Raw genomic sequence first — 23,777 nt, forward strand, 5'->3', positions numbered from 1 at the left:
ATTTATTTGTAATTTCCATATTATTCCGTATATCTTTTTTTTCTATTTTTTTAAACTTCTCCACCGTGAAGAATGTAATCTGATGGCTACACTTGACTACACCACACAACCTGCACGCAACACAACACTACGATATAAGTAGTAATGACTACCGGGTTCAAACCTTTCATCTGAACCCGCCGTCATTCAAACACTTTTCAATATTTTCTGCGACAGAGCAAACGCAGTCAGCTATGTATGAAGCGATCACTACTCCTAATGTGCTGCCTTGCGAAAAAATGATATTTGAGGTTTAAAGTTTTCTGCTGAACGAAGCCGATGGGAAACATACACACCATTGTTGATTGAACAGGCTCCTAGTTGGATTGTACGAAGGTTCAAAGTAGCTACGTTACGACAATTAAAAAGACAAAATCGACGTCGTCTGTTACAACATTACTACCTAAAAGGGATTCTGTTACATTATGTTCCTTCTGCTATTATACATTAAATCTTAGACGCATTGATTCTAAGCTCAATCAACCATTTTCGAGTTTCAAATCGGTTATTCGATTCCGCTTTCGTCGTATATGTTCTTACGATAATGTTGTCGGCGAAGCTGACTTTACGGATTGAGGATGTACTATTATATTTAGACAATTAAATTATCGAACCAAATTTTGATGCTTTCAAGGTATACAGATCTCTCCCGTAAGATCATAACTGCATCATCAGGAATAACACACAGATTTGAAAGTGTTAAACCCAAATATAACTGTATCAACGCATTTTTACTTATTTTTTTTTACTATTCTCACCTGGTTTGTGTTTAAAATGATTCCAATTCGATGCCTGATAGATTTTTGCTAATAATTAATCTGTTGTTTAGGCACTTAATTTCTTTGATTCTTCACTTGGTTTATTCTATCGTTCTCACTAACACTAACTGTCGTAAAAATATCGTTTGATCTGGAAGCAAATATGATTTCCTCTTTACAAAAACTTCTACATTAGGCTGTGAAGATAAACGAAATTATTTGTTCATTATGAGAATACACAAGTTGAACTGAAAAGTAGAAATCAAACTAATTTTGTAGATAAAAATCGTAATCAATGAGAGAAATCATATTCTTAAACCAGCATACACTGTTGGTCGTTATTCCGGGCATCACGCCCAATTTCGCCACTTGAATCCGTAAAAGGATAACCGAATTGCCGGTCTCTCAACTCTTTTATTTCGTCGTTGCCAACAAGCATTGCGTTCATTCGATTCTCTTGCTCTTCCAATCGCCTCTACAAGCCACATTCTGCACCGGTAGCCGGATGCCGAAGTGGAAGTTGTGCTCATGCTTTTGTGTTCCTTTCCATCCAAACTCGTCTTTTTTTTGCACACCTTTCATGGTTATTTTTTTCGTTCCTCTTCCTGCACACTCAGAACAACACTCGGCTGCTCGCAAGCCGGCCGCCAAAATAACGCAGCCGACCCTGCATTTACCTCTCGAGCACTGTTCACTCACACAAAGGCACCACTGAATGGCGTTTTCTTCTGCTTCCACTGGCGGAGCTTTCCACGGCAGATATCAATGCACCGTTCTTTACAGAATAGGAAACAAAACTGACACTTGCGCTTGTTTTGGCAATCACGGAAAGTCCAATTCCATTATCAACACGGTCCGAAAGATAAGAGAATAAGGCGAATTTACTACGACAGAATGCCAACTTCCACCACTGCTGGCCTGCTTCGATGGGATCAGAAGTCAGAGAAAAAAAATACTTGAAAAACTGTTGAACTCACTCCCGGAAAGAACACAGTATTTAACAAATTACCCAGCGGAAAAACGCGTCCGAACTTCTCTACCGCTAACGAAGAACTGTGCGAAAGAATGTTGTGTTGTTGATGATGATTGCAGGCGTTGCGCACGAATACAATATGAAGCTTCATGAATGAATGTCATTGTGCCGCTGCAAAGTAAGCCGCTGTGAGGGTGTTTCAGTTCAGTGGATTGGAAAAAATACGAAATTGCCTATTAAGGGTGCTCATACACTGTTTGGTCGAAGCCAAATATTTGAATCTTTTTGACAGATAAAATTTGATCAACATGTACTGCACGTAAAAAAACATAACATAAAACACGGCAAGCAAATATTCAATTATTGGGTGCCTAGAATATTTTTTTCGGTCTGTTCATTGAACCTGTCACTACATGGTTAGGTTCGAAGTACATAAAATAACAAGGTAGTCTTCTCCCTATTATGTTCAAGTAGTGGTAGGCAAATAAAAGGAAAAAATAGTAATAAGCCATCAATCGAATCTATATAAATTCGAACATTTTTTAATTTTTTCAAATTGTAGCACAAGAACTGTCTCAAAATATGTTACGAAATGATGAAATAGCAGCCTATCTAACCATTTTAAAATTTAAAACAGTAGAATTATTGCACCTGTATTATAAAAATAATGCAAAAACCGAGGAACAAATGTGCGGAGAGGTTAAGTCGAAGCCCCACACTGCTGTTTTTTTAAATCTTTCATTAAAGCATCGTTCGAAAATTTATGCGAAAGTTGGCAATAGGAAACATCGGAATGGTTTGTTTGGTAATGTCGGATACGCTACGAATGTTAGCGGAACGTTTTGGAAGATCCAAGGAGCGAATGTATGAGATAGCTGGAAGCAACTTCGATTAGTTTATCTCATTACAATTTATATAAAACACACTTACCTTCACTACGAAGACGTCTTCTTTGATGATTATCGGTTGAAACAGTATCCCCGAAAGATCAACAATTTGTTGGTCGGAAAACGGTGGAAAGTTATCCGGCTTTTTTCAAAACTTTCTGTTCTGCTACTATTCAAAATTATTCTGCTCCGGCATCGCGGACGTGGGACTTCGACAAAAACGGTCCAGTATGAAATCGATAGAAAATCGAATGAAACTTTACCTGTAGTGAAAATACGATACACTGCCATGTTTATCGTCGGCTCGACTTGCAATTCCGTCACTTTTTATAATTTTTAGAACTCTTGAAGAAATATTGAAAAAACTTCAGAACTTCGAACAAAAAGATTATTTATTACTAACTTCTTTGTGTGTTCGCATTTACATATTTGCTCTCCGTGTATATACACAGGCGATTTCCCTTACCTTCTATTCTACGTACTTTGGGTTAGGTTACTTCCGAGTCTTGCGGATAGAATCAAATTGGTTGTCAAAAAGAATCCAATAGAAATGTCAAAAGAGATCCAATTCGCGATGACAGTGCAATAGTGTCGACGTCTGGTGGCGACTTCCAATTAAGGGCCATAATTTGGGTCCCAAACCCGTTAGTGTAATCTCTATAAGATTAGAAGACGCGAAGCCAGTTTTAAAATGTAAAAATTTGAATGAAATTTTTTACATCATGTCATTTAATTACTTGGAACACGTATTTCTGACTGTTATTTAACTATTTGTCTATACATTGCTAACATTGTTATTGACACTTTTCATTATAATATAAAGTTGTCTTCAAAAGCAATTATCTTACGAGATTTTTTCGCCACCTACAAAAAGAAGTGTTTTTCATTGAAATAGAATACTAATTTGGTACGGGAAAGTTAATTTTCATTCATAATTTTAATTTTAGAAAAGTTTGCATTCTACCTGAAAATCTATTATTTTGTTTTGCTCCCATACCTAGTAAACGAGGCTCAATGCCGTCAACGCGCATATTCAGGAAGAGGAAAAACTGTTACTTTTCTTATAATAATCCACTACATAAAGAAAGTGTTGTTATTAAAGGCAAAAATAATCCAATTAACAAAACTGAACGAACTAGATTTCTTCATCAATTAATGCTAGGGTACAAAATCATAAGGGTCCAACTGACAGTTTCGCAGGATCTGATGTGTTCAATATGTATTGTGTCAATGATTTAACCAAAAAAACGTATCAAGTCGTAGAAATTAGGTATAATTATTGAAGCCTACACACTAGACAATATACACAATATGTAAACAATATGTACGAAATTCTCGACCGGAAAAAGCAGGTTTTATTTATACGTTAAGATCATTAGAACAAAAATTGTGATACACTCTTATAATAAGGTTGATTCAAAGTTTTCATTAACTGATATTGATCTAATCACCGGGAAAATAATAATTCAGCTCCAACTGCTTCCTGGCGTTCTATCGAGACATATTTGTATTTGTGGAACTCTCAGGAGCGTTTCAATAAAACGATACTGAACTGGCCTAAACTGGCCAAACTCATCGATGTACTTCATGCATGCTCTAAATCTTGAGCGGTTTGCTTCAATGCTTTCGAGTCCAAATTAAGCTTTCCGGCTTTCAGTAGTTTCACATGCTATTTCTCCGTTCCCTTATGAATGTCATTATTTGATTAGAGCAGTGGTTTTCAACCGGTGGGGAATTCCCCCTAGTGGAGAATGTGGTCCTTAAAAGGTGGGAATTATGCAAGGGTATATTGCACATTTACTTCGCTTTGAAGATGACGATTATTAGCAAAAATTGCCACAAAAACTGTTTTTGGATACGCTAAAATTTGCAATCCTCTGTTAACATTTCCAATTCTGAAATGAAATGTTCAATTGAACAACTTCACAATGTTTGAAATACTTTCGTCGGTGAATGATGATGGAACAGACGACGAAACGGTACAGAAGACCATAAAAAAGGAAATCGTACAGCATTTGTCAAGACTTTTTACAACAAGTTAAACTTGAAACAAATTTTCCTTATTTCAATGATTTGGGAATGGTTTGAAATCTTTTCCGGCAGTGACGAAAGTTTTCAAATTCAAAACAAACTCATCGATCTACATACGTTGGTTTTTTATCCTGATACGCGGAATAAGCGTCACGAGTGTTGTTGTCTTTTGCGTAGTATTTATGTGAATCTGGACTTCCTATAATGCGGCTGATGGAAACAAAACACCGTAACAGAGTGGATATCGAAGATGACATAAGGTGCGCTTTTCGACAACGTTCTCAAGAATTGCGATTTCGGCAGAAATCATTCAGGCGCAGGTGTCATACTTGACAAACTTTATATATCTTTTTTGTAATCAGATACAAGTATGAATTTTTATTTTTTTTGCGAATATAACTTGAAAACCGTTTGTATTCCTTCATTATTTTACTGATATGCTACAGACTTTCGTTAAAAATACTGACAGAGGGGAAGCACTGGGATTAATTTCGTTAAGGGGGGAATGAAACAAAAAAGGTTGAGAACCACTGGATTAGAGACTGTTTTCGAGCTTGATTGCCTGCACAGTATTTCCTGCATTCATAGAAAAATGAATGAATAATATAAATATATCCAATTGGACTTTCCTTACCTTAAAGTCGGCTTCAAGTAGAGTCAATGTCTTGGTTATCACCGGAAACCTTTCCACCAGGACATCAGAAAAAATCTCCATCGTTCATTATGGGCGATGAGAAACCTTTGATAGATGCTCCACGATCAGAAAAATTTCTGCAGAAAGATAATCTTCCTTGAGTGAAATTATGGTTAAACAAAGCCTGAGTTACGAAAACGTTTGTTGTTTTGACGTAGGATTACGTCTTTCGGGAACATATTGGGGTACAAATTGAAAATCGAAAATCGGGCGCACCGTGAAAATTGTCCAATTTCAAATGCTTATTGCTCAGTCATTTCATGATGGATTGATGAGATTTTTGCGTCAATTAATTTCGGCACTCCATAACAATTTTTTACATTGAATAAAATAATATATGTCATGAAACTAACTATCAAACAATTGAAAAATCTCAACCCATATCCTAACGGAAATACCCACTTCTGATAGGTCGAAATTGACGACATATGCGGCGGGTCCCAAATAGAGACATCAAAACCAAGCTGCCTGGGGGAAATTGGCATTGCAGATACATGAAAGTAGGGGGAGATTTTTTTTCCCACCGACATGTATTCCTTAACAGAGATTTCAAATCCATGGTGTCTGGGAGAAATCAGCATGTAAAAACCCTCGATAGTTTAACTAACGACGCGCACAAATGGATAGTGCTCATTGTAACTAGCGTGGGCATTGCTGATTGCATACGTGCTGGCGAATAAGTTGGGAGCGATGAACAAGTGTTTTTTCGTTCCAATAAGAATCTTTCGATTGAAGAATGATGTTTCAATGACCTGAATAGAACTTATGCTTGATAGAATATAAATAAAATTTTAATTTGGAACTTTTATGTTGGTTGCTTCGTAAAACTTTTAGCACAACTGTAAGTGTAAAATTGTGTATGGTACTTATTGTGTTAAAATGACTTGAAATATGAAACGATTTTTATTCTCCCAAGGAAAGTTCATGCGACGAGCAGAATTGGAAAAATGAAGGAATATTCGAAAAAGTGATTCTACATATGCTCTACATATCGTATTGGGTGCTGTTAGCCCAATTGAAATTCGAATTGAGGCATGTAGCATCGTGTTCCGTTGGGTTTAAAGCGAAAAGGAAATGGGAACACTCAGAAAATAAAAAAAATTATAAATGAAATAACTTTTCCATTTCAAATATATTTTCTCTATACTAAAGTAATACTTTTTTTCTGATGAGAAAAAAGGGGTTCGATAATGATAATTATCTTATATTGCTCTGGTGAGCTTTTTTTCTTTATTTCATCCATACATAACACAGGCGCCATCTCGTCCAGGACCATAGAGGGCGGCTTTGGTAAGTGATACGCACCATATAATGACTAATCACCATCCTTCTATCATTATCACTCGGTTATGGACACTGGTGGAGTGAACAAACAATACCTAATAATCAGACAAAACGGACCCAAATCATTATCGAAGAGTTTGACAATGTAATTCTTCAAACATATCCAAAATCAGCGTGCAGCAGATAGCCCAACGGAATCCTACGTCAACTATGCGGTCGTGTCTTGGACACAACCCTCCTGTGACTTTTTTTATCGGAGAAACATTTGGCAGATAGTGTGAGGGGAAAAAAGTAGAAAGAAAAGGTTTTTTTTAAGCAAAGTGCACTTGGAAAAAACGCTTAATTGAGTCCGCACGACCCATGACATTAACAATAACACTAATTTGTTTGCCACTCTTCAATTTTAAACAATGGCAAACAAATTAGTGTTATTTTTACAGTTACAGCTCCAGGGATATTTTTCATTATAATATACAGTGACTCAAATCCGTAATCGTACTCCACAATGCAAATCTCTCAAGCTTTCGGAACATTTTATTTAGATAAAGATAGATAGTGTCATATGAGAGTTAGAAGGTTTGCTATCTATTTTCAGAATAATGGTTTTTATTTCTCTAAAAATGGCGAATGTATGTGCCAATGTATGAAAATTGACTCAAACTCATAATCATACGCTGGTTGAAATCCTTACTCGATTTCGAAGGCGTTGGCCTATTTCCTAATTCCATCATTATTATGGTATTCCTTGTTCATTGCAACTATCTTTAGCTGTCTTAAGCCTTATCTACGAGTTTTTTGGTGTATTCAGAAGGTATATTTATCAATTTTTTCATAAGGTGGTTTTTAAAATCGTTATTTTTAGAAATCTAATGGTTTCTAAATTTCCTACACAGATAACTTCGTTAGTTTTTTTTACTGGGATTGATGTCGCAAGATTGTGGAGGAATATCAATATCTTTTGAGTAATTGTAATGTAACCATGTGGGAATTTCATATGTCTTGAGCTCTGGGTCATTGTCTTGGCAAAACTTGAATCTTCGATTCCATCTCATTTCACATTTAAAGATGGTTGCAGTGAACAAAGAATACCATAATAATGATGGAAAAAGGAAATTGGCCAATGCCTTCGAAATCGAGTAGAGATTTCAACCAGCGTACATTGGCAAATACATTCGTCATTTTTAGAGAAATAAAAACCATTATTCTGAAAACAGATAGCAAACCTTTTAACTCACATATGACACTATAATTTTATCTAAATAGAATGTTCCGAAAGCTTGTTTTCGACTTTCAAAACAAGGGAAAAGAGATCTGCAAGGTGGAGTACGACTACGGATTTGAGTCACTGTATGGGCTGAACAAAATCGACAAAAACAAGTCGCAGGAAGTTCCTTTAATATCATCTTATTATGCCCCAACAAAAAAAAAACGGCCAATGATTCTAAGATTACCAAGAACACAGAGACAAATAATATTAGAAATATGCAAACTTGATATTCCAGAGCTTTAATTATCTGGTAACTATCTAGAAGATCGTTATATATTCTGCTCTTCGAGAGAAGATCCGAAAAACACGTTACAATTGCATGAAATGTAAAAAAATATGTTTGTCTCGATCATGCAGTTATGGTGTTTTTTTATTCTTGTACCAATGAAACCTCAATCGATTCATACGTTTTTATGCCATTCCATAGCTCTTTATACTCTCACTTACTTTCAGTTAATAACAGAAGATATTTGAATTTCGTTATTTATGTTGGAGTATCAAACATTACTCTGTTTTGAGGAAACTGAATAAGATGACTATTGAACCTGGTTGAAGCTGAAGAACACATATTTTCTGGATTTTTTTCATTCTATTATATTCTTTCAAACCGAGTTAATGGATGCACGCTATTAGTTTTCAATCATTAAATGTATTGCACAAACAATCGTTCAAATATCTATCCTCTTCACCTTTTAATCACCGTTACAAAACATGTTCAATGTACAGATTCGGATTTTAAGCACTCGACTGTTACTTCGGACGCCAATTTCTTCCGACGCCCGATTTGTCCGAAGTAACAAAGAAATCAAAATAACACGAAGTTGTACTCGTTTTGAGTTTTTGTTTCTTTCGGATGTTATTATCGTTACTTGTGTAAATCAGCTAGTGATAACAATAATAATTTGCCTTTAGCATGATGTGCAGGTAGTTGGATTGTTTTTCTGTAGTTATTTTCAAATACTTATCGTGCAGCGTAATTTATCCAATGTACAAAAGCGGTCGTTCAAAACGTCCATTGCAACTTTTTTCGCTACGAGGCTTCAACATTAAACTAAAATCAAGGAACAAGAGTTACGATTGATTTTTCTGAGTTTTTATTAACTGCTAGTGGTGAAAGTAGTGATAAAGATCGATTCCTTTTAAAACAATTAGTGGAACAATGCTCCAGTGTCCAGCTTCGTTTTTCTCGAGTTGACGTAAATGTTACATAGGACCTTTTCAAAAGTTACGCGAGAATTCAACTTTCGGTCTGTGACACCGTGCGTGTGTATACGAGTTATGATTTCACGCGCGAGTACGGGAGGGTTGAACATGGGGATACTTGGAACGACTGTTTTAACGATACTTCCAATGATTGAAAACTTATAGTGTGCAACCATCTACTCGATTTGTTCACATTAGTAAAACTGGATTACAATTTGCGAAAGAAATTGTATTGTTTTTCAGTTAATCTATTGACAGTGGCTTCTTGTGTGGAACAATCGGAAAGTGAATCAATGCCGCTAGGAAGAAAATTTACATGATTTGCAAACTGTCAAAAATTTTGTCAGTCACCAGGAAGCGTTCGACAACAACATTAGAAATTTGTGTAGTCACCGTCAATCACTGAGCAAATTAGCTGTTTCGTCTAGCATATTGTAGAAGCTTCTGCGTTGCTTATATACTGGTGTTCAGATAATCTTGAAATTATTAGGTGATTGTTAGTCGTTCGTATTCGAAGTACCTACCCGGAAGTTAATTCGTTTAAAACACAATGGAATTTCCAAATCTGGGCAAACATTGTTCGGATAAATTCTGCCATAAACTCGGTAAGGAACTCCAGCGCCAGTAATTTGTGCTGATGATTTGTTAACAAAAATGTTTCCCTTAGATTTCTTGCCAATGAAATGTGATGCTTGTGGCGAAATATTTTGGTAAGATCCTTTGTTCAAGCGTTCTGAAGAATATTGTTAGTGAACCGTTTTTTTTCCTTGCAGCTCTGAACATTTTAGCTACCAGACACATTCCTGCCCATCAGCCTTTAAGAAAGATGTTCAAGTTCCAATATGCCCGCTCTGTGGAGAGCCAATTCCCACTCCACGGGATGTCCCACCCGATGTGACGGTCGGAGCCCATATCGATCAGTACTGTCGCTCGGAGAAGAAAAAGATTTACACCAATCATTGCACGTACAAAAATTGTAAAAAGAAGGAACTCATCCCGGTTTCGTGTGCGATTTGTAAGCAAAACTTCTGCCTCCGGCATCGTCACACGACCGATCACGAGTGTAAGGGAACGATCTCATCACAGCGTCACCTAGCTGAACAAGCAGCGATTCAGAGACAGCGACCGAGTGCGACCAATAATACTAATTCGTCGCGGAATGCTAGCGACAACCTCCTGGCTACGGTTCAGGGTAATATGTCCGAAGACGAAGCACTGGCAAGAGCTTTGGCGCTATCGCTACAACAAGAAGAAGACGAGACGACAAGGGCGGCAGCCCGCGACAACAACGGGGAGAACGGAAGAAACGCAAACCGGAGTGGCATACCCGTGGGAGGAAATAACGCCAAGGACAAATGCAGATTATCGTGATCGTCGTTTGCAGGCTAACCGAGGACAATCAATCATCACAATTGCTTTTATCGACCACCCGAGAAAGAAAAGTTTAAACCGTTAAATCGTTATCTTTCACTTCATTCGTACTACTTTTATAACTAATTCAAATAATTCAGCGTCTAATGTATGTTCACGAGTGCATTAATATAAATATATTTGTTTTCGTAAACTTATCTTTATGATCAAAAGTGTTCTCTAAAATCATCAGTCGAAGTAGACCTCAATCCGATTCGTTTGTTCGTGGGATTGTAAAACTCACTTGGTGAAATCCGTTCGCTTAAGCTCTCGATAGCATAAACTGTTTGGGTAAGCGACGGGAACACGTTTTTCAGGTTTCGTTCCCGATTGGCGGTTAGCTGAACGATATTTGCAAAGTATAGATTACACACAAATGGGAATGGAACAAAAATTACCGGTATCTCTAATGCCATCTTCCGCACAGAAGGTATGGTTATGGTGCGACTCCACGGTGAAATATCACAAAACCTTAGTCCCAGTTCCTTTAAGCGTGGTTGGTTGTTTAAGTGGTCGAGCATGTGCGATGGGAATACACAGCTCTAGAGTAAATAAATAAAATTTCTGCGGTTTTATGTGCTCAAAGTCATGTTACTTACGAAGTCATCCAGGATCAGAAGTTCCAGGTTCGAAAATCTGGCGCAAAATAACGACTTCAAAACGCTTGCATTGTATTGAGCGTCGTTGAATTTACCATAGTTGGAAAATTGCAAGCCATTCAGGTTTGGTATGTACTGTGCCAAACGATTGAAGAATTCCAAATCATTGTCAAGACCTATAGATTCAAGCTTAATATATTCTAACGCTGACAGTCTCAATGAGGCGTCGTTCGGGTGTTTGGCGTCGAAAGTGGTCTCCTGTATTGTTAAATACGTCAAATTCTCTAGTCGCTGTAGCGTTCGCAATAGCTGCCAACCGTCGTAAATATCACACACCAGCAATGTTTTCAATCGAGGACAACAAACGGTTATAATCTCAAGCAATCTGTTGGGAACGTGAAAGTTCAGTTCCAATACGGTCAAGCCACCACAAGAGGGGAAAAAATTGCACGCCTCCTCAAATTTGATTCCACTCGATTCCATCAGCTCACTACAGTTCCGCGACAAACTCAACTTCTGCAGCCGAGTTGGCTTCGACTCCCACAGCGGCCGGAAGCTGTAGGCAGTCGCTATCGCGATGCGTAGACTCAGCAGCTGTTGACTCAACCGTTGGATTGCTTCCCAGGGATGCCTCCCGGTGAACTCGACGCAAACATGGTTTGCATGAGGTGCTAACTTGGCCAAATCGAAGTGCGTATTGTTCATGAGACAGCTGGGAACGACGATCTTTTCCACACACTTAAATGATTCGATCGGAATTCCTTGTAGCAAGCCGTCTTCAGTTGACGAGTTCATGCAATCTTCTATACAGAGTTCCTTCAACAAAGGAATGTATCTTGCAATTCTGAAAAACGTCTCCACATCGAACACCTGTCCTTCCACAGCCCAAATGAAAAGTAATCGCTCCAACGAATGGCGATGTTTGTGCAAAATTCGCACCAAGGCTTGCTCTTGGCACGCCCCGAAGACAGGTTGATCGATCCGAAAGCGAACATTTCTATAGCCACGTTGGCTGGACGCTATCGTAGAAAGCGCCTGATCGGTACAAACCGAGCTGTTGATGCTAAGATCGACTCCTCCCAGGCAAGGCCACGAGAAGGCAGCGTGTGACCAGCGTTGGCACACGATGCTGACATTCTTACGATCACTCAGTGGAAGGTTGAGGAAAATTCGCTCCAATATCTGAAAAAATGTGATCAATTAAGGTAGTATTTCGTTCGGCGCAAAATGATAACGAACCTCGATCGGCAGATTATTTATGTTCATATTGAAGATATCTTCCAAGCTGGGAAGTATGCGACTGCGCAGACTCGTTCGAGATATTTGAATGTTCTTGATCAGTAAAGGTGCTCGTACAATGTTTGACCGAAGCCAAATATTTGACTCTTTTTGACAAATACATTTTGATCAACGTGTCCTGATCAAATATTTTCGACACAAAACACCATATGCAAATATTCAGTCATGGGATGCCTAAAATGTTTCTCGGTCTATTCGTCGAACCTGTTTTGTACATGGTTAGGCCACCTTAAATATTTCAGACGATTTTTTCCACATACAGTAATTTGAATTCAATGCGACAAGCCGAAGCACCACTCAGTGTCGCATCTGGAGGCGACCTTCGATGTGGGGCTGTAATTTGGGCCCGAACTCGATTTTTACAAAAATGCCCAATTAGAGGTAAAAATGTCCAACTAAACGTGTCGCATTACAGGTCTGTCCAGTTAGCAAGATGTCGCATTAAATGTAAATTACTGTATGGTGTTTGAGATTATTTGCCGCTGTTGATAGTTCAAGAGTGGCAAACAAAATAGTGTTTGTACAAATTTAAAACCAAACTTTATCTGCCAAAATATGTCAAACATTTGACATCTGGACAAACAACTTCGCCTGCGAATGACGGATCTCTATAGTAGTCCGAAAAAGAACCTAAAACTATTGAGAACCAGAGCAAAGCTCCTAAGGAGGATAGTTGTAATAGCTGTTATCCATGATTATTATGCAAAGGAAGAAACGGATAAACTCCTAATCGCATCACTCACGCCAATGAATCCTGATTCTTACCTCCCCCAACTAACACCTAGCCCTTCCTTGACAAACGCTAGGGAACTACGCTGTAGAGGTGACACTTCTGGCCTTCTGGCGGCGAATATCATACTAACATTCCTTCCCTTCCCCTAGTGACGGTAAGAACGTGGCCGGCGTCGTTATTGACTATTTAAAGCTCGATTCATTGAAACATGCACAATGAGAACGATTTGCTAATCCCAAGCGTTCTTCCGTGTGTTCTTTATGCAATTTCGCTGGTTCAGGTCAATCACGAAGAGCAAATACGAAGTGTACAGTCTACCCCAGCTCAAGCGCATTTTCGACCTCCGGATAAACAATGTGTGAGTGCGACCATATTGTGTAACTTGGTTCCGTCGCCATTGCACCCGGAGCACGAATACACGTCTTACCTTGTTGGATGTTTGACTTTCTCTGGCGAGAGCTGCGGTTGTGACAATTCGTCGAGCTCGAGACGGTATATAATTTATGGTGGAATATGAAACGGCACGTCTTACCACACACATTCTCCTTCTTCTCCGGAAAAAGGATTCCAATACCATAGAAAAAGAAATTATAAGGGGTTGCATCTAGGACACGACCGCATATTTTCGGCGTAAAACTACGCAATTATATTATGCAATCCACTTGTTTACCACTTCGAACATTATTTTAGAATGCATCGAAATTTTTATAATAGATTATGTTTTAATGGTGATCATTATCAGACTTCATTGTTCTTGGGAAGCCTTCTTGATCAGCACCCCACAGCATCCAACACTGTACTCTGATGCTCAAACTTTGTACCTTTAACAGGTCGTGCGATGGTGTACCTGATTGGATGATCTATTATTTGTTTGCCGACATTCTAATATTCCGATATTCACCCAAGCTTCTTATATGGTCCGGTCATGCCAAGAGCAACGGTTTCCATACGCATTTTGGATCAAACTGTTTTCATTTCCTTTCCGGTGGTTCATTACGGAATAAATTGCACATTACTTTACCCACTTGTTTGCGTCATAAGCCATTCCAGTTCACTACACCTGTCAACGGATAAGACTCGCCAACTTGGCTTGGATGTTTTGCGTGAGCTATCCCCAAGTTTATCCTTGAAGCTGCTGGGTGATGATGGCACATCCATTTTTCACTATGATTTCTCCAATGGAATCCAGAACGCCGCTACCGATTTGAATTTCATCAAGCTCATCGGCCACGTTTGAGTTTCTATGACATGAATAATGTTTCGTCACGCTTCGTGCATTCACAAATTTCCTCCTCGTTGTCCCTTAAATCTATGTTCATATGGACTTAGTTTTTTGCAAAATACTCGCTTAACTTTTGAAAAGGTCCTATGTAACAAAAGTAAACAAATCGAGTTAATGGATGCACGCTCTTAGTTTTCAATCATTGAATGCATTACAAAAACAATCGTTCATGTATCTATCTTCTTCATATTTTTATCGCCGATACAAAAAATATCCAATGTGCAGATTCGTATTTTAAGCACTCGGCTGTTACTTCGGACACCACTTTCTTCCGACGCTCGGAACGTCCGAAGTAACAAAGCAGTCAAAACAACACAAAGTCGTACTTCGGTCGTTTTGGGTTTTTGCTTCTTACAGGCGTTGTTAGCGATTTCAGTGCAATTCAACGAGTGATAACAACAATAATATGTCTTTAGAACGAAATGCTGATATTCGAATTGCTGTTTAGTAGTTAGTTTCAGATTCGCATCGTGCAACGTAATATGTCCAATGTGCAAACGCGGCAGTCAAAACGTCCAATGTAACATTTTTCGTTCCTAGGCTTCAAATATAAGCTCAAATCACTGAACAACAGTTACGATTGGTTTTTCAGAGTTATTCTTGACTGCTAGTGGTGAAAGTAGCGATAGAGATCGATACCTTTCAATACAATTCGCAGATTAATGTTCGGGTCTTCAACTTCGTTTTTCTCGAGTTGACGAAAATGTTACATTGGACCTTTTCAAAAGTTACGCGAGAATACATTATCCACCATACAAGCGCCTTCTCAACAAAAAGTATGAGGATTACTCCACTGTTTACACTCCCGTTCAACCCCTCTGGCGAGAACTGTGGTTGTGACAATTCATCGAGCTCGAGACGTTATATAATTTATGGTGGAATATGAAACGGCACGTCTTGCCTCACACACATATGATTTCACATACACCAGCAACGTCAACTTCAACGTCGGCAAAATAAGTCCAAGAGATGAGATGTTGTATGTGTAGCGCCTCACCCCACAAACCCTGCCTGTTTTACTTTTGTACAACAAAAAGTACAACTCATATAACAATTGAACATGACAGTGTTTCCCGAATGCGATTTTAAGCAACCACTTACCACGACAGATTGGGTAGACTATTTGAAACTCTCTTGAATGAATAAATATCAATTATCGTGACAATAAAACACATATAATAAACTGTCCCATCGATACTATTCCGATGTTTACAACATTGTTCCGCCAATGCACTCGATTCATAGCTGCAGTTCTCCAACTCTCGGTTGCACCGAATCTTGTCGAGTCCTGCTCCAACTGGTCCAACCACCTCGCTCGCTGGGCTCCTCTCCTTTTTGTTCCTAGCGAATTCGATGCGAATACCATCTTTGCAGGGCTGCTATCCTCAAACTTGCAAAAACTAAAACGGTTCGTCGGTAATTAGGCTACCGCTGGCCAGTAAATGAATCAGATTTCTTTTTAATTCTACATCGAAAGTTATTTATTATTCATAACAAAAAGAAACAGAAAAGTCAATTCAACTCTAGCGATGTTTAGATATTAAAAAAAAAGAAAATACTACTACGTTTTCAAAATTCAGACATCCTATCACAACAAAATTTTATTTATTCCATTCCTAAGTCTAGAACCTCGACTCATCGAGTTCAGAATACGACGCGTCATCTCACTAACCTAAACCTCCATTCTAAGGGTGGGTTTAGACTAGGGATATATTCATGTGAAGAAATATGATGAGATTTATAGAAATCGCATCAACCGTTTACACTAGCGTGAACTTCTATAATGAATATATTCATATTTTCGGTGAATTTATTCACCTAAAGTAGAACTGCATCCAACTTTAGTGATTTCTCACCAGTGAGAAATTCACAAGCGTTTACATATGTTGAATTTATTCAAGTTATATATACCTCGAATAAGTGTATCATATTTATTCTCACCCGTTTACACCTATTTTCACGTGAATAAATCCATCTATAGCTATAGATCTCCCTAATGTAAACCCGCCATAAAGTGCATTCGGTTTAAGTGCGATTCACATACAACATAAGTGCGATTCACATACAACATACACGTCACGTTCACGTCCCGTCACGTCACGATACGTCAATGATTCTACCATGCAATTCTCATGAAAACATTCACATACACCAGCAACGTAACGACCCGTCAGCATACGTTCAACGAAAACGACCGGCAGGGTTTGTAGAAAAGAATAATTGACGGAGACGGACGGCTCGTTTGGTTTTTGTCTGGGCTTTGTGTCTCGGCTTTTGTTTTGATTTGGTTATACAGTAATTTACATCTACATCGACATTAAGCTAATTGAACAGATCTGTGATGCAACACGTTTAATTAGACATTTTTACCTCTAGTTTGACATTTTTGTAAACATTGAGTTCGGGGCCCAAATTATGGCCCCACATTGATAGTCGCCACCAGTCGCAAATGTCCAATTACTGGTCAAAACCGACTCCAATGCGACACTGAGTGGTACCTCAGCATATCGCTTTATAAGTAACTTACTGTACTGTTTATGCCAACATATCTCATAGCTCCAAATTTCGGAGTGAAAATCATTCGCGACTAGTTGAAAGAATTATTCTATTTATTATTATTATTGCATAAGGGTCGGACTACGGGGTTTAAGCATTTAAATAATTGGATTCAATGATTCTCATTGAATTTTTCAAAATTTAGAACTGATTCTAGGCATACTGATTTGAAAGAGGACATTGCAATTTAAAATTGTTGTAGATGGCGACACCATGAATAAAATTAAATAAATCATTCGTTTGGCATTTGACGTGACGGTGCTGGTGGAAGCATTGACTGCATGTGTGAATTGGTGGAGACGTTGACGGAACGTAGACGTTCTTCTCCGTAACGTTCTATGTGAATCGCACAATACACGTCATGTTCACGTCCCGTCACGTCACGATACGTCAATGAATCTGCCATGCAATTCTCATGAAAACATTCACATACACCAGCAACGACGGACGGCTCGTTTGGTTTTTGTCTGGGCTTTGTGTCTCGGCTTTTGTTTTGATTTGGTTGAACAGTAATTTACATCTAAATCGACATTAAGCTAAATGAACAGATCTGTGATGCAACACGTTTAATTAGACATTTTTACCTCTAATTGGACATTTTTGTAAACATTGAGTTCAGGCCCAAATTATGGCCCCACATTGAAAGTCGCCACCAGTCGCGATTGTCCAATTACTGGTCAAAATCGACTTCAATGCGACACTGAGTGGTGCCTCAGCATATCGCATTATAAGTAACTTACTGTACTTTTCATGCCAACATATCTCTTAACTCCAAATTTCGGAGTGAACATCAGTAGTGGATCGGACTACGGGGTTGAGGCGTTTAAATGAATTGGTGGAGACGTTGACGGAACGTAGACGTTCTTCTCCGTAACGTGCTATGTGAATCGCACATTATTCTGATGAGCTGATCATCATCATTGTGATTTTCTAGCACACTTCACGCGTTGTGTGTGGCATTTTTTTTGACGTAGGACTACGTCTTACATTAAGGGTGCCAAATCAGAAAACAGGTCACGTTTTTATGAAATAAAGTTAACGTTAAGAACTATTTTTGCTGCGAACGGATTTTAACGATTTGCATATCAATCGAATCAGAAACTTTCTAAGATTTGTGTTGGGGCTGCAGTGGACTGTAATGCGCCGGTCGATATAGGGTGCTCGCGTTCCCAACAGGAACCGAGCCGGGTGGGAGCGGGAACCGCTGTGTTCCTTCCCAGGAGGGCAACTGAGCCGGACTCCTTGGGTTGGCTTCGCCTCATGAAGCCAACGTCGCAGTTGGACTGGACTAGCGCTTGGCTAGCAGCAACCGCTTGCACTTGATGAGCCTTGAGAAAGGCTTTCTCGTGAAAACTCTATTTACTCTTTTTATTGCGGCAGAGATGGAGGACTGGATGTTCCGGCGGTCGGACGCAAACACTGGAGACTACTATTTACACTTTCATTTTATTTACAACTTTTCTCTTCTTGTTTCTATTTGAATTCACTGTGATGTTCACTGTTCGATGGTTTTATGACGACTGATGCGCTCCGCAGTAGGCGCGTCACATTTATGATGTGGAACCGGAACGGGTTTCTTCTTGCCGGCGGTGCAACTTCTTACTGCCGACGATGCAGTTTCATTGCTGCTGCTGCTGTTGTTGTTGATATTCTTGCTGCTGCTGCTGCTGCTTGCTCCGATGTGCACTGCACCACTGCTCACGCAAAACTGAATCCAGTGCCGCGACAAGCATTGCATTTTTATGGCTCATAGTTGCAATGTGTGAGGGGTAACTCGTGGTGTGTGGTGTGGTGTGCAAATTCTGCATGCCGCGAGATGCTGTCACTTCAGTTCGGTCGATGTGGAACTGAACAATTTGTTTGATATGCTATACATTACAAACCCACAGTCTGTATATGGTTTAAATTGATGAAAATCGGAAGCATTCCCAGTTCCGCATACATTTGTTCTGTCAATTTGTGTGCTTTCCCGAACAGAGCTATCAATAACGAGCAACTCATGTAGCCGCTAGAATAGAAACATTCGGATCCGAATGAATCGTAGGATTTAAAGTCTCCGTAAATAAAGGAAAAGAAGAAGAAGAATAGAAAAAACGAAGGGGGATAGCGAAAAGAGAATATTTGCGAAGTAAGTAAGCTGTCGCTAGCGTATAAGTATTGCATCTCCTCTGAGGAAAATTCTTAGAATCTTTCTGTGGGCGAAACAACAAAGGTCGCTTATTCTGCTCGTTTTGTGTTTTATGTTTTCCCTCGAGCTGTGAACGCTAGCGAATATTTCACTAGAAGTTTATCGCTGCAACTTTTTGCAACTGTTAGACGCGTGTTTGATGTCTGTTGAATGCGATGCACGGAAGATCTCTTTAAATACTCAGTGCATTACGTGCATTGATATAAAGAAACAAATTGCGACATATGACCAATTAGTGTATTATTCTCGCAAAGGCAAGAAAGAATCGTTGCTTCTCGAAATGATTCTACAAAACCACGCAAGCCATTAAACCTTTTTAGGGTCCCCGGAACTTTTAATTTATTTTTTATTTCTATTTATGAAATTTCGACGTATTCGCAAATAATATCCGAAATTATAGACCAACAAATTTCAAGAAAAGATTGCGTAGTCCTACGTCCTAAGCGGTCGTGTCTCGGATACAACCCCTCGATTTTTTTTTCTCTATTGTTCTCTCATTTTGATATAACTCACATGCACATGTATTAATAGGTATATATTTTGAACGGTACTCACGACCTTTTTCTTGTTGAGTTTTCTGCCTGCGGCTTTTCCCCGTTCATGGGGTGGTTGATGATGAACGCTGGCGGCGAATCTTGAAGTTTCCACCGCACACGAGTTCGTCGTGCAATTCTTTCTCCCAAGCGAATCGGTTTGCGTTTGCTGGTCCTTGCGCGACCACCTTTAGCAACGAAGGTGACAAATATCTTCCAAATATTGAATGGGTTGATGATCCGGCGATGTGATAAATGCTGCGATGAAACTTATTTCCACCGCACATGTGTTCGTTGTGCGGTTTTCTTTCCACGTGAGTCGATTCGCGCTAGTAGGTGCTTCGTGGGATCAGAAGTAGCTTGCCCTAAATGCACACACCACAAAGAACAGAGAAAAAACCACACGTATGCAATATTGGTTAATTTATCTAGCCACATGTCGTTAATGTAATTGAAGCTTACTTCTACTCTCTTCCGACCGATGCACAGAAGGGCACTGATTATAATTTTAAAGAACTCTAGCTCGCTAATGACTAATCAGCTAACAATTCCACAACCAGCCGAGGTAACTATTACCGACTGCCTTTTTCTGTCTAATCTGCGCGATATAATAAAAAATATATATCCGCTCCGGCCTCTTCCACGGTCACGATCGGAATGGAAGAATATAATTTTTGGTCCTCAGATCAGCGTGACATTCTTCGAAACCGGAACTACGTAATGTAGTTTTAAGAAGAAAAACCCCACCGAGAGATTTGCGGAAACGTGTCCATAACGAAATTGAACAAGGTGTATTTGAATATTATGGGTTTCAATTAGCGTCCTGGCTTAACCCATCAGTGCCCAGCGTATGAAATTTGATACGCAAAATTGCCCGTTTTTGAAAAACTGTTTTTGATGAAATTAAAGTGTTAAGCGCATTTTAAATGATACCACATGACAATTTAAGAGTGTTTTTTTGTCTCAGTGTCATTTTATCTGTCATTTTTGTTGTTTTGTTGTGCTTGCTTGCAAAGTCGCAAAAGTAAACATAAATTTATCAAAGTTTTACCTCTTAAATGATTCTAAATTGCTCAAATCTGTGACACAACACTACTAGACGAGTGTAAAAAATGATATCTAGCAAAAAATCCGAAAAATCCGAAATTATGAAACCGCAAAAAATCTATGTTTACTTTTGAGCGTATGAAGTTCATACGCTGTGCAACTACGGTATATTTATTTGCTAGTATGACAGAACACATGGTATAAAATTTCTCAAACTATATGGTTGGCTGTGTGAAAATTTCATAAAATTTAGAACAAGAGAATAAATAGTATTGTTAAAACGTAGAATCTTGTGAACTGAACAGTTGAGTTGGATCTTACGTCAGATTATTTTAAGATACAATAGTTGAGACGGGTAAAGCCCAAGTCCAGCTTTTAGTTATATTAAATACTATTAAGACACTATATTGAGTCGGGTTCAGCCCAAGGCCAATATTTGGTTAGATCTGGGTCGAGTTCAGCTCAAGGCCAGAATCATTGTATGTGAAACAGTTGAGTCGGGTAAAGCCCAAGGCCAGCTTGTAGTAATATCAAAATCTATAGATTCACCATATTGAGTCGGGTCTAGCCCAAGGCCAAAAAAACAAAAAAATCATAGAATCAGTTCAAAATATCAATACATTATTTTCCAAATTAAAACAATAAATAATCAATAGGAAGAATGATAATTTTTTTTCCAATATCACACTCCAGACATACTTTGTTCATTGATCATTTTTTGTGCTTCCGGAGGATGAGGCATATCTATCAACAGAATAAACAAACTTTGATGATACGAAAGATATTGCGGTAACTTAGTTAACAAGAATACAAGAATCGAAAATATTCCTTTCGAAAGTCTGGGCATTGCATCCATTGATTAGATTACATTCTATTCTTATTATTGTTACTGTCGGGGGAGGATGCGGTATCCTGAATTAGAGTGTAGCTCTGATGAGGTATTGGTAAACAAAGAGAGTTCTGATTGATACGTATAAAAGATAGAATGTGAGCGATTGTTAGGCGTATTCACATAAAAGATTTATCGGTGTTTTATGGAATATCACAGATATATCAGCTTCCCGATAATCCGGCGGAGCTGTACAATTATCTGAATGAACGCTTTCTAGTGTCAACAAATGATACTGACTTTGTCATCGTGTCCCCAAGCAGTGGAGACAGCGATGTGGATGCTGGAGATAGGGCCGTCCACCGCCCTTCCAGTTTTGGCAAACAAGTGAATGCCGAGAGCAACATTGAACGAGGCCAATCACAAGAATGCTCCTCGGGCAGCAGCAAGAAGCGAAGAGCCAGACACTGGGAAAAAATGACCTTAAATTCGGATGAGTGACATAAATCCAGCAAGGATCGAGTTAATCCAGATCAAGCCTAAACACTCGAAGTCATCGGAAGTTAGGTTTGACGGAATAAATCATTTCATTAACACGAATCCAACAAAGGTGTGCGTATTGCAACCGATATATGACGTATATTTGCTTGAAGTGTGATGTGGGTTTGCACCCTTCGGAGTGCTTTTTCCGGTACCATACTCAGTGATACTAAATCCGATACACTGCCGTTCTACGCATAACTGTACTATGTTCTATGCAATCCCTATGAACCGTGGGACAATTATGCGTAGAACGGCAGTACACGAAAGTGCTAATAAACCATTAAAATGGTTGTCGAAGTTTTTTTTTTTTTTTTTTTTTATCTGTATTATAGTGATTTTCAACTCATTTGGCTGGTTCGTCACTTTTTACTTCCATTTTTGGAAGAATGTCGGGAGTGAGAATTGAACTCGTGACCTTTAGCGTGAGAGGCATGGATGTTACCACTACGCCAGATCGCCTCCACGGTTGTCGAAGTTGAATTTTATTAAATGAAACCGTTTTGTTCGATATTCAAATGATTTCCATTTTTGATACTGTATCGGCTCAGCGTATGAAATTTCATTCGTCAGATATCTCAACTTCCAAAGAATTCCAATCCAAAATATTGCGTTTCCTCCCCGTTTCCTTCCCGTTTCGGGACAAACCTAGATGGACTAGAAAATGTCATGCCATTTGGATCAAGTTCTTGTACACTTGTAATGGCTTAATTGAGCCGCAGAGTCACATCTGGCACTCAACATGATTACCCAGCAAACATTAAATCGTATAACTTCGCACATGATAAGTCACATATAATTTCGTATCAAATCACAATCGCATAAAATATCAATCAAAATATCGATCGTATATATCTAAAATCGCATAAAATGCATAAACACGATTTTCCATTACATCGATGGATTGAGTGGTGACGTTGTCGTATCAAATCGCATATCAGTCCAAAAAGCATCGCACATCGTAATATACGGCTTTATATGCGTACAAAATATGGCATATACGTATATCGCCTCCACTTTTGTGTGTATATGCTAGTTATCTGCATCATATATCATACAAATGTGTCTTGGTTGTATGTATATCGCCTCCAATTATAGCTATACATACGACTTAATGTTTGCTGGGTAGCAACATAAAAAAGAATGGCACTCTCATTGCCGTCCATCCAAGACACACACTTCTGAAGAGAAGAACTCAGATTCACACAAGTGAGTTGTGTTGAATCTGGATTTCAAATATATGAAACGAGGGGATCTACAATACTGGTAGCGTGTAGTACCACGCTACAGCTTTGTGGATGCTGGGTATGCCGTAGAGTTGCGCCAGTTCGTGGTTCATCTTCCTTCGCCATACTCCGTTTTCCTGTACACCACTGAATATTTTTCTGAGAACTCGACGTTCGAAAACGCCAAGTGCTTGTGAGTCCTTATCGAGAATTCTTCCATAGAGAACAACCGGTCGAGTTAAGGATTTGTACATGGTACACTTCGTATGGGGTCCGAGTTTGTTGGATCTTAAGGATTTGTGGAGCCCATATCGCGACTTCCATTGACTATGTGTCTTCGAATTTCACGGCTGTTGTCGTTGTCAGTTGTTGTCAGCGAGCCAAGGTAGACAAATTCTT

At 38.9% G+C, this 23,777-nt stretch overlaps 3 protein-coding genes across 15 annotated transcripts in view; 1 reads left to right on the forward strand and 2 right to left on the reverse strand.

Annotated features, from left to right (window-relative positions):
- The window catches only part of LOC129763249 (lethal(2) giant larvae protein), a 56,550-nt gene extending 54,616 nt beyond the window's left edge, over window positions 1–1,934 (reverse strand). For 4 of the 13 annotated variants that reach the window (XR_008740853.1, XR_008740851.1, XR_008740852.1 and 1 more), the window contains exons 1-2: window positions 1,775–1,868; window positions 798–994 (exon numbers count right to left, since the gene is read on the reverse strand). The gene's annotated coding sequence lies outside the window, so the exon portion shown is untranslated. Of the gene's footprint in view, window positions 1–797; window positions 995–1,474; window positions 1,628–1,774 lie in introns of those variants that run through there. The other 9 variants (XM_055762126.1, XM_055762130.1, XM_055762134.1 and 6 more) reach the window with 9 other exon arrangements.
- Window positions 1,935–9,469: 7,535 nt separating this feature from the next.
- LOC129761807 (AN1-type zinc finger protein 2A) lies at window positions 9,470–10,686 on the forward strand. Its single transcript, XM_055759585.1, has 3 exons — window positions 9,470–9,741; window positions 9,804–9,846; window positions 9,910–10,686. Exons 1-3 carry the CDS (start codon window positions 9,687–9,689, stop codon window positions 10,505–10,507), a joined length of 696 nt encoding a protein of 231 aa, XP_055615560.1. The 5' UTR covers window positions 9,470–9,686; the 3' UTR covers window positions 10,508–10,686.
- LOC129761806 (uncharacterized) lies at window positions 9,909–16,852 on the reverse strand. Its single transcript, XM_055759584.1, has 4 exons — window positions 12,385–16,852; window positions 11,146–12,327; window positions 10,945–11,088; window positions 9,909–10,887 (listed from the first exon to the last, which is right to left on the reverse strand). Exons 1-4 carry the CDS (start codon window positions 12,409–12,411, stop codon window positions 10,714–10,716), a joined length of 1,527 nt encoding a protein of 508 aa, XP_055615559.1. The 5' UTR covers window positions 12,412–16,852; the 3' UTR covers window positions 9,909–10,713.
- Window positions 16,853–23,777: the final 6,925 nt, after the last annotated feature.

The sequence above is a fragment of the Toxorhynchites rutilus genome, chromosome 1 (assembly GCF_029784135.1).
Source record: "Toxorhynchites rutilus septentrionalis strain SRP chromosome 1, ASM2978413v1, whole genome shotgun sequence".
In the NCBI taxonomy this organism is placed as follows: Eukaryota; Metazoa; Arthropoda; class Insecta; order Diptera; family Culicidae; genus Toxorhynchites; species Toxorhynchites rutilus.